General features: G+C 41.2%; 1 protein-coding gene across 1 annotated transcript in view; it reads right to left on the bottom strand.

Annotated features, from left to right (window-relative positions):
- Positions 1-7,753: 7,753 nt before the first annotated feature.
- The window catches only part of CCDC12 (coiled-coil domain containing 12), a 28,080-nt gene continuing 25,126 nt past the window's right edge, over positions 7,754-10,707 (bottom strand). The window contains exons 6-7 of the mRNA XM_070729616.1: positions 9,508-9,584; positions 7,754-8,925 (exon numbers count right to left, since the gene is read on the bottom strand). Coding sequence (XP_070585717.1) covers positions 8,846-8,925; positions 9,508-9,584 — 157 coding nt within the window. The 3' untranslated portion in view covers positions 7,754-8,845. The remainder of the gene's footprint in view (positions 8,926-9,507; positions 9,585-10,707) is intronic.

Below are 10,707 nucleotides of genomic sequence, written 5' to 3'. Positions count from 1 at the left end.
ACACCAACACTCCACAGTCTGCATTAGTTGCCGATCAGTTTCCAGTCACAATTCAAAGTGTTTGTTTATGACCTATAAAGCCCTTCATGGCATCGGACCAGAATATCTCCAGGACCGCCTTCTGCTGCACGAATCCCAGCGACCAGTGAGGTCCCACAGAGTTGGACTTCTCCTGGTCCCGTCGACTAGACAATGTCGTTTGGGGGGTCCCAGGGGAAGAGCCTTCTCTGTGGCGGCCCCAACCCTCTGGAACCAGCTCCCCCCTGAGATTAGAACTGCGCCCACCCTCCTTGCCTTCCGCAAATTCCTTAAAACCCACCTCTGCCGTCAGGCATGGGGGAACTGAAATATCTTCCCTAGGCCTATACTGTTTATGTATGGTATGCTGTGTGCATGTTTTTTTAAATTATGGGTTTTTAGCTTTCTAATTATTGAATTTGTATCATATATTGTTTTCTGTTGTTGTTGTGAGCCACTCCGAGCCTGCAGAGAGGGGCGGCATACAAATTAATGAATGAATGAATGAATGAAAGGAAGAAAGAAAGAAAGAAAGAAAGAAAGAAAGAAAGAAAGAAAGAAAGAAAGAAAGAAAGGCAGGACAGCAGGGAGGTTCTTTCTCACCCCTTCCTGTTTTCCTGGGGTGAATTTGTGTTTTCCTAACAGCTGCTATATATTTTCTGCACAGCTGTTTCTGCACTGCTCGACACCACCTTCTGTTGGCCAACATGGACCCATTAGAGAGAGGATTTCTCTTTCAAGCAAAGAACCTCTTGTCAAATCTCCCCCTTTCTTTTAAGAGAGGATGTGACTTCTGGGGGGGCATCACAGAGACCGGTGAAGTTGATCCACTCATTGAAATTTATTCCATGCCATGATGTACTCACCAGGCAGAAGAGACGGGGGAGACTGTCCTGACTTCATAATGAGGGACGTGGAATGAGTAGAATCTACTGGAGTGGTGGGTCAAATGCAGGGTCTCCCAAAAAGCTTTCCACTCTGGGTCTTTCTTAGTGGAAATCAGGCTCCTGCTGATCCCTTCGCATCTCCTTCGTGTCCTTCAGCTCCACTCCAGATGTTTCTTCGCAGGCTTCCCCTTTGTGGGGCAGAGGCTCCCAAGAACATCTGCAGTAGGTCAGAAAACCCCACAGCTCCTTCTTCTCTCAGTTTCCTCCACGGAGATGGCACCTCAAAGATGGTGGGTAGATCATGCAAATATCCTCCAGAGAAGCCAGGCATGAAAGCCATGGGGAAAAAAAATGCTTATGAGTGTCGCATAGAAACCCCTCCCAATTGTGGCTACACAATTGAATTAGAAAAAATGGGAAAAATTGTGGACTAATAATGGGCGGATGACAAAATTGACTGCATTCAAGAAAAACCAATTAAAAATGTTTTACAAGTGGCACCTATCACCGGAAAGACTATCAAAAATGTTCCCCAAAACCTCCCCATTATGCTGGAAGTGCAAAAAAGAAAGAGGCACGTTCTACCACCAATGGTGGACATGCGCACAAGCAAAAAAATTCTGGAATAAAATAACAAACTGGTTAAAAGAAATAGTAAAAGAAGAAACTGAAAAAAACCCAGAATTGTATTTATTGGGTATTTTTTAATAAAAAAATAGAAAAAGAGGTAAGATATTTAGTTACACACATACTAACAGCTGCCAGGATAGTATACGCCCAACAATGGAAAATAGACAAACCACCGAAAGAAAATATAGTAATTAAAAAAATATCGGACTGTGCGGAGATGGACAGGTTATCTAAAAGATTAGAGGGAAAAGAAGATTCAGATTATTATAAAATATGGGCAAAATTTTTATGATTGGTTAAAGAAAAGAGCAACAAAGAAATAAATAAAAATTTACGCAAAGCAACACGTCGAATAAAAGAATTGAAAAATTAATACTATGTGAAAGAAGTAAAATTCTCTGATCGAACACCTAAAAAGTGGCAAAACTTTCATTTCCCAAATGTTGTATGTGTATGTTTCTATGTATGTCTTTTCTTTTATGTTATATTTGAAAAAAACAAACAAATAAAATAAAATAAAATAAAAAGAAACCCCTCCCATCTTGTGAGGCTTGAGAGCCCCCATCCAAGCTGACCCCAAGGCTGAACAAAATCTAGGTTGGTCCCTTCTGGAGCTCTCTCCCCAAATCGAGTGGACCTCGTATTCCCTCTTGAGGTGTGCCACGATGATAAGAATCAAAGATAGATAGGGAAAAAAAGAATCAAAGAGGGGGCAGGGTGAGCAAGGTCATAACATACCCCTCCTCGTCCTATCAGGACAGCAGCGGTGTCCGCCCACTCGACATAGGGCAGGAATGGGCATCACCCCACAGCCAAAACTGGATGTAGGGGGGCACATGAGGACCTCTGCATATTGTTTTGGCTCCCCACCGACTCCTGCATCATTGTGCTGTTTCCTACCTTTTTTGGCTGTTTCCAGCTCGTTTTTCCATGTCTTTTGGCCCATTTCTCAGCCTCTTTTTGGCCCATTTTCAGACAGAGTGCTATCTTTCTATCTATCTATCTATCTATCTATCTATCTATCTATCTATCTATCTCTTTCTACCTCTATCTATCTATCTCTATCTACCTCTATCTATCTATCTATCTATCTATCTATCTATCTATCTCTATCTATCTACCTCTATCTATCTATCTATCTATCTATCTATCTATCTATCTCTATCTATCTATCTATCTATCTATCTCTATCTATCTATCTCTATCTATCTATCTCTATCTATCTATCTATCTATCTATTTATCTATCTATCTATCTATCTATCTATCTTTCCTTCCCTTAGGTGTCTCTCTTTAATTTTCCTTTTTTTAAAAAAAAATCTTTATTAATTATTAACATTAAAAGGAAGACAAAACAAATACAAAAACAACCAAAGAAATAAACAATACATAATCTATAAACATAAAACTAACTTTTTCATCAGACATCTCTTTCTATCTTTCCTTCAGGCCTATCTATCTATCTATCTATCTACCTACCTACCTACCTACCTATACCTTCAGGCCTATCTATCTATCTATCTATCTACCTATCTACCTACCTACCTATACCTTCAGGCCTATCTATCTATCTATCTACCTACCTACCTACCTATACCTTCAGGCCTATCTATCTATCTATCTATCTACCTACCTACTTACCTACCTACCTACCTATACCTTCAGGCCTATCTATCTATCTATCTATCTACCTACCTACCTACCTACCTATACCTTCAGGCCTATCTATCTATCTATCTACCTACCTACCTATACCTTCAGGCCTATCTATCATCTACCTACCTACCTACCTACCTATACCTTCAGGCCTCTATCTATCTATCTATCTACCTATCTACCTACCTACCTACCTATACCTTCAGGCCTATCTATCATCTACCTACCTACCTATACCTTCAGGCCTATCTATCTACCTACCTACCTACCTATACCTTCAGGCCTCTATCTATCTAGGCCTCAGGCCTGAATTTACTTTTCCCTCAGCCCTATGTCTCTATGGCCTCCCCTCCCCCTCTCTAACTTTTCTTCAGGTCTCTCTCTCTCCATCTAGGCCTCAGGTGTGTCTCTACTTTTCCCTCAGGCCCCCCCTCTCTGGTCTCTCTCTCCCGCTCTCTCTCTCTTTCCTTCAGACCTCTCTCTATATAGACCAATTATTATAGGCCCAGGCTATTTATTATTATAAATTATGTGGGACATCCACAGTTCTGTGTCCGGATTGGACAAACTACTAATGAAAACAATGTTCTTCGGGTAATGTGCACGAATGTTCGAAGCTTGAGCAACAAGCTCTGTGAGTTAATGGCCATAATATCTAGAGATAATTTGGATCTGGTTGCCATAACTGAGACATGGTTTAAGGATTCTAATGAATGGGAAATATCCATACCAGGATATACACTGTATAGGAAGGATAGAAGAGAGAGAAGGGGAGGTGGAGTAGCCATTTATATTAAAGAAAGTCTAAAAACAACACTAATTCACAATACATGTCAAGATCTGGAGACTCTCTGGATTTGCATGCAAAATAAAGAAGGTTCTGTCATTAGAATTGGGGTGATCTATAGGCCTCCAGGGCAATCTGAGGAATATGACAACAAGATGGTGGATGAAATTACCCAAATGGCAGTAAAGGGAGATATTGTGGTTATGGGTGATTTCAACATGCCTGATGTTGACTGGAATATCCCCAGTGCCCTTACATGCAAAAGTAAGAATATAGTAGAGGCCTTTACAAGAGCAGCTCTGGCACAGCTGGTTAAGACACCGACTAGAGGGGAGAACATTCTAGATTTAGTTTTTACGAATGGGAATTGGGTTTCAGAGGTCAAGGTGGGAGAAAATTTAGGTTGCAGTGACCATCTATGTTTGTGGTTTGATGTAAAAACTGATTGTGAGCAATCCTATACTGCAACCAAAGTATTGGATTTCAGAAAAACAACTTTTAATGCAATGGGGGAATATTTAAATAATGAATTAAAGAGGAGGGATAAAATGGCAGGAGCGAGCACCCAGTGGACTGTATTAAAAAAGGCCATCTTAAAAGCCACTGGACTGTAAGGCAAATAACTAAAGGTAAAAGGAAGAAGAAACCACTATGGTTTAGCAATGATGTAAGGGCTATAGTCAATGAAAAAAAGGCTGCCTATAGGAGGTATAAAGAGTCTGGAAGTATAGCTGATAGAGAGGTGTATAAAATGAGACAGAAGGAAGCGAAACAGATAATACATGCTGCTAAAGCCTCAAAAGAGGAAGAAATTGCAAAATCTGTAAAGAAGGGGGATAAAACCTTCTTCAGATATATTAGTGATAGGAAGAAGAAAAACTGCAGCATCACGAAGCTTAGTACTGGGAATAATACATGCATTGATGGGAATAAGGAGATTGCTGACCATTTCAATAGCTACTTCTGTTCAGTTTTCTCAAAAGACACCTTACAAAATAATACTATACAGTAGAGGGATATAGCATTGCTTCCAGCTGTACGGATTCAACTCCAGTGATCTTAGAAGCCGATGTCTTAGAAGAACTTGAACGATTAAAGATAAATAAGGCAATGGGTCCAGATGGCATCCACCCCAGAGTTCTTAAAGAACTCAGATCTGTCATTGCTACCCCCCTGACTGATTTGTTTAATCAATCCCTGTTAACAGGAGAAGTTCCTGAGGATTGGAGAATGGCCAGTGTTGTGCCTATCCACAAGAAGGGCAGTAGAGAAGAAGCTGGTAACTACAGGCCAGTTAGCTTGACATCAGTTATAGTTAAAATGATGGAGACACTACTCAAAAAGAGGATAAATCAGCACCTAAAAAACAATAACTTATTGGACCAAAATCAGCATGGCTTTACTGAAGGCAAATTATGTCAGACTAATCTCATTGATTTCTTTGACTGTCACAAAGGTGTTGGATCAAGGTGGTGCCTCTAGCTAAAAAAAGATTTTGACAAAATGGAACGGGTCGAAAGACGAGCTACAAGAATGGTGGAAGGTCTTAAGCATAAAATGTATCAGGAAAGACTTAATGAACTCAATCTGTATAGTCTGGAGGACAGAAGGAAAAGGGGACATGATTGAAACATTTAAATATGTTAAAGGTTAAATAAGGTTCAGGGGGGAAGTGTTTTTAATAGAAAAGTGAACACAAGAACAAGGGGACACAATCTGAAGTTAGTTGGGGGAAAGATCAAAAGCAACATGAGAAAATATTAATTTACTGAAAGAGTAGAAGATGCTTGGAACAAACATCCAGCCGACGTGGTTGGTCAATCCACAGGAACTGAATGTAAACATGCCTGGGATAAACCTAGATCCATCCTAAGTTAAAATACAGGAAATAGTATAAGGGCAGACTAGATGAACCATGAGGTCTTTTTTGCTGTCAATCTTCTGTGTTTCTGTTTCTAAGTGACTTCTGTCTTCTGACTTATGACCTTTCCTGTCTTTATCACTGCAGTTGTTAAAAATCACAGTCCTTAAGTGAAGTGGGCATTCCTCATTGGCTTTGCTTGTTGGAAGGCTGTCATAAATATGAATTGTCTGCCAAGGGCCTGAATTCTTATCCTGTGACAATGGGGATGATACGGTCATAACTGTGGAAAAATTGTCGTTAAGTCCCTTTTTTCAGTGGTGTTGTAACTGCAAACGGTCACTAAATGAACTGTTATAAGTCGAGGACTGAACTCAATTTAAACTAGAGGAAAATGTAGCTAAGCCGTAGTCTTTCCCCTCCAATAATCTGTATTTTTGGAGAGTCTTTGGAGAGGGGCGGCATACAAATCTAATAAATAAATAATAATAATTTAGCCACTCCTGTTTCTCCAAGGAGATCGTCTAAAGAGGCTTTGGGGGGAACCTGAGACCAGTTTGTCTGCCTCTCACTTAAAAAAAAAAAATCTTTATTGAGTTTTATTAAGACAAAAACAAAGACAAAAGGGGATCAATAATACATAGTAGTTAACGTTCATATCAGGTAGCATCATAATCATATTAATATTATTGAAAAGCATAGGAATCATAATCATATTAATATTATTGAAAAAAGAGGAAACAAAGAGGAAAAGAAAAAAGAAAAAAATAGGACAAGTGAAAAAGAGAAAAAGAAAGAAAAGGAAGGGAGATAATGAAGAGAAGAGAGATTGAATAGGCGATAGAAGGGGAGAGTGAGAGAGAGAATGAAAGCATAAAGGGAAAAGGGGGGAAGATTGGAATGAGAGAGACTGTCTAGCCATTTGGTTAGTATCGCAGATGGTTATGAGGTCTGTTTCAATGGTGTATTTGGGATATTATTTCCCATCTTAAAAAGTTTATTTCTGTTTTGCATTGAGGGTTGTTAGTTCTGGTCTTTTAACTGTTGTATGTAGGCTTTATAAGTTATTTGTCGCAGTTTTTGTATTTGTATTTTATCTTTCAATGAGGATTGATTTGTTGAAATGTTCTATTTTGTAATGTTGAAGTATTTTTATTTTGTCTTAGCCATTTATACCACTTATCCCAGGCTTGGTAAAAGTCTGTGTCATTTCTATCTTGTAATTCCAAGGTCTCTTCAGATCATATAAATCTTTCGCCCCTCACATTTTAACTACTAGTTAAATAAGGATAAAATTCTGGTGAAAAAGGGGGGGGGAAACCCTAACAGAAACAAGAAATAGCAAAAAAAATAAAATTATTTTTTTTAAAGCAGAGGAAGGAAAAGAGGAGGAAGAGAGAAGGAAAAACAAGGCAGGGAAATAAGTGATTTAATCTTTGATTTACAAGCATTTGTTTAGTGACCAAATGGCACTGGAATAAAAAGTGACTTACGACCATTTTTCACACTTAACAACCATTAAGTGCACCATGCCCCTGGTCACGTGATCAAAATTCGGACGCTTGGCACCGTCTCATATTTATGATGATGGTTCATCCTTTTGACAAGCAGACTCAATTCACTTAGCAACTGTGTGACTAACTTAACAACTGCAGGGTTTTTTCACTTACCAACCGTGGCAAGAAAACTCATCAAATGAGGTAAACTCACTTAACAACGGTCTCACTTAGCGACAGAAACTTGAGGTCATGTTGTGGTGGTTAAGTCAAGGACTATCTGTAAAAGACTGGTGATTTCACAGGTCAGTTGCAAACCATCCATGCAACCAAAGGAAAAAAGAAAAAAAAAACCAGAAAAAAGACCCCAAATTCTGTATTTTCAAATTCAGCCAAACTCGAGGGAAAAGATTGGACAGCTGAGAAAATTGCAAACGTTTATTATAAAATAAAATAAAAAGAACAAACTACCTTTGCGCCAATCAGCTTGGCCTGTCATTACATACATTTCTGAATTCCCAACAGACAGGAGAAACCTAGAAACATGTAAAATAATCTCTTTGCTGTAAGCCAGGAAAGACATTCACAACTTTTAATAAGATTTCTTCTGTACCTGATATGCAGGAAAACTGGGTGGCAGGTAGGAGTTATTTAAAAGCATAGAAAGTCCTTGAATGAACACTCTGTCACAAACATGGTTCAAAAGACAGCGGGGTGGGGGAACACAATATGGCTTTTTCAGACACACACACACACACATACGTATCACACATTGCAGCTTGGGGTTTTGGAGGCAAAGCCAAAAAAATCTGGCCGCTTGTTGCTTTTAAAAAGTGTTTCACAACCACACTCCTCACTTAGAGGATAGGCTGACTTCAATTCCCAGAATTCCTCAGCCAGAAGTCTGCACATTTTCAACTTGAGAAATTCAACACAATTGTCAGTCCCCTGAACGTGTGTGTGACTGATATATTTGACTTTTTTCTCTTTTGTTGTACCCATTTTTTACATTTTTTTATTATCTGTCTGGAGGTTCTTAGCTTGGTGCTCCCCATCACTTTATTCTGTATTTGAATTTTGGAAATAATAATAATAAAAAATTAAAAAAAACATTTTAAAAATAATCAGCAATCCGCTTAGCAAGTCACACCAAAGAGCAAAGCACAGTCCTGTCTTGTTAGTGGATGTCTTCCTGGGTTCTTGTAGCCGACCTCTGGCGTTGAGAAAGTCACTCAGGGTCCCAAGAGGAAGGAGAAGTAGCAGCCAAGCCAAGAGGCTCAGGAATCTCGTCTCGTCTCTTCCCCGTTAAAGACAACGAGATGTGTGTTTGCAGAAAGCCTCAGGGTTTTCTTTGCGACAAGTGTGATCTCTGTGGGGATGAATGGCTCCCCCTGTTGGTTCGGGAAGATCAAGTCCACTACGAGGTGGATATTCTTGTGAAGACCTCCAGGATTCCTGGGGGAAGATCCTTCTTTGGATGGATTTAAGGGATCTCGTTTCTGGAAAGCGCCTCAATCCGAGTCACTGTCGTCCTGCTTGGCAGAATCGACGACCGAGGCCAGCTCATCCTCCTGTCCCCTCAAGCGTTCTCCTGCGAGGAGAGAGGAAAAACAGAGGGAAACTGTCATGCCACCCGTCCTGTTTCTAAGACTCGGCTGTGGAGGAAAGTGAGGAAGGGCAAAGTGAGGCCGGGGGAGAGGTAGAACAAGGAACAGGGGGTCCTGATGAACCTCCTCATCCTGGAGCACGCAGGGAAGAATGCAGGAGAGCAACATAGGTTGTGTGGCTTATGAGTGAGGAAAGGGCCCTGATTCCCTTCCCAAGGCACACCTGGGGATGGAGTTTAAAGGAGAACAAACACCGAGTCCATGTTCGTGTTTGCTGCATTATTGGAGTTCCCGGCATCCTCCCACCTGGTTGGAGTTACTGCTACTTCAAATCCGGAACTCCTTACCTTGCTTGCCCTGCCAGATAAATTATCTTAATCTTGCCTTGTTGCATTTATCGTTGGACATTTTTAGGTTTACAGATTTGTGGGAGAGTTTTTCTCCAGACCGAAAAGGGACGTTGGGGGGCAAGAAAAAAACAGAAAGTCCAGCACTTTTAGGACTTTTTTGGGGGGAATGACAAGACCTGGCCACTGATACGTTTCTACCCCAACGACCAGACTCACGGATCAGCTCGGCGATGGCCCTCTGGGTCCGTTTTTCCAATTTTTCCAGTTTTTTGGCAACATCCCGCTTCAGATCCCTGTGGAAGGAGAGAAGGAAAGAAATGAAGTAAATCAAAACTCCAGGGGAGGATTTGGACTAGAAGACCTCCAAGGTCCTTTCTATTCTGTTATTCTCTACCGGCTATCCAACTGTTAAGTGCCAACTTAGCCCACAGCTAAAATCCTAAGCACAGCTCTCCTCCCTTTAGATCAGCGGTCCCCAAACTTGTGGACTTCAACTCCCAGAATTCTTCAGCCAGTTAAGCTTATGCTGGCTGGAGAATTCCGGGAATCGAAGTCCACAAGTCTTAAAAGTTGCCAAGTTTGATGAGCTCTGACTTGGATAACTCCTCTCATCTAACTCCTAGCACAGTGATGGTTCACATGTCAAAAGGGTGTGTGTGGGTGTGATAGCATGTGTGCATGTGCCCAAACCCCTCCCCTCCCCTCCATGCATGCACAATTCGCCCCCTCGTACTGCCTCCCTGCATGCACACAATCCCACGAATCCCAGCGACCGATTAGGTCCCACAGAGTCGGCCTTCTCTGGGTCTCGTCTGGCGGGACTCAGGGGAAGAGCCTTCTCTGTGGCGGTCCCAGCCCTCTGGAATCAGCTCCCCCCGAAGATTAGGACTGCCCCCACCCTCCTTGCCTTTTGTAAACTCCTGAAAACCCACCTATGTCGCCAGGCATGGGGAAACTGATATACCCCTCAGCTATCATGATTTATGTATGGTCTATTTGGGTTGTATGATTGTTTTTTACTACAAGGGTTTTTAATACTGTTTTTAATATTGGATTTGTACTCTGTGTATTGCTTGTTGTGAGCCACTCCGAGCCTTTGGAGAGGGGCGGCATACAAATCTAATTTTTTTAAAAAATCTAAACAAAACCTGCCTCCTTGCATGCATGGAGGCCTCACTGAAACCTGGGACATGAAAGAACAGCCCAGCCAGCAAACCGGAAGTTCGGAAAACGCACTTCCTGTTTGCCTGTTGGGCCGTTTTTTGCACTCCTGGGGCTTCAGGAAGCTTACCAGAACCCTCCGGAGTGCAAAAAAACCCCAGCACAACAGGCAAACTGGAAGTGTGTTTTCCCGAACTTTCCGTTTGTCTGTTGGGCTTTTTTTTTTTTGCACTCCGGGACTTTAGGGAAGATTCC

The sequence above is a fragment of the Erythrolamprus reginae genome, chromosome Z (assembly GCF_031021105.1).
Source record: "Erythrolamprus reginae isolate rEryReg1 chromosome Z, rEryReg1.hap1, whole genome shotgun sequence".
NCBI lineage: Eukaryota > Metazoa > Chordata > Lepidosauria > Squamata > Dipsadidae > Erythrolamprus > Erythrolamprus reginae.
The sequence above is the reverse complement of the archived record's forward strand: the minus strand, read 5'-3'. Positions and strand labels throughout refer to the sequence as shown.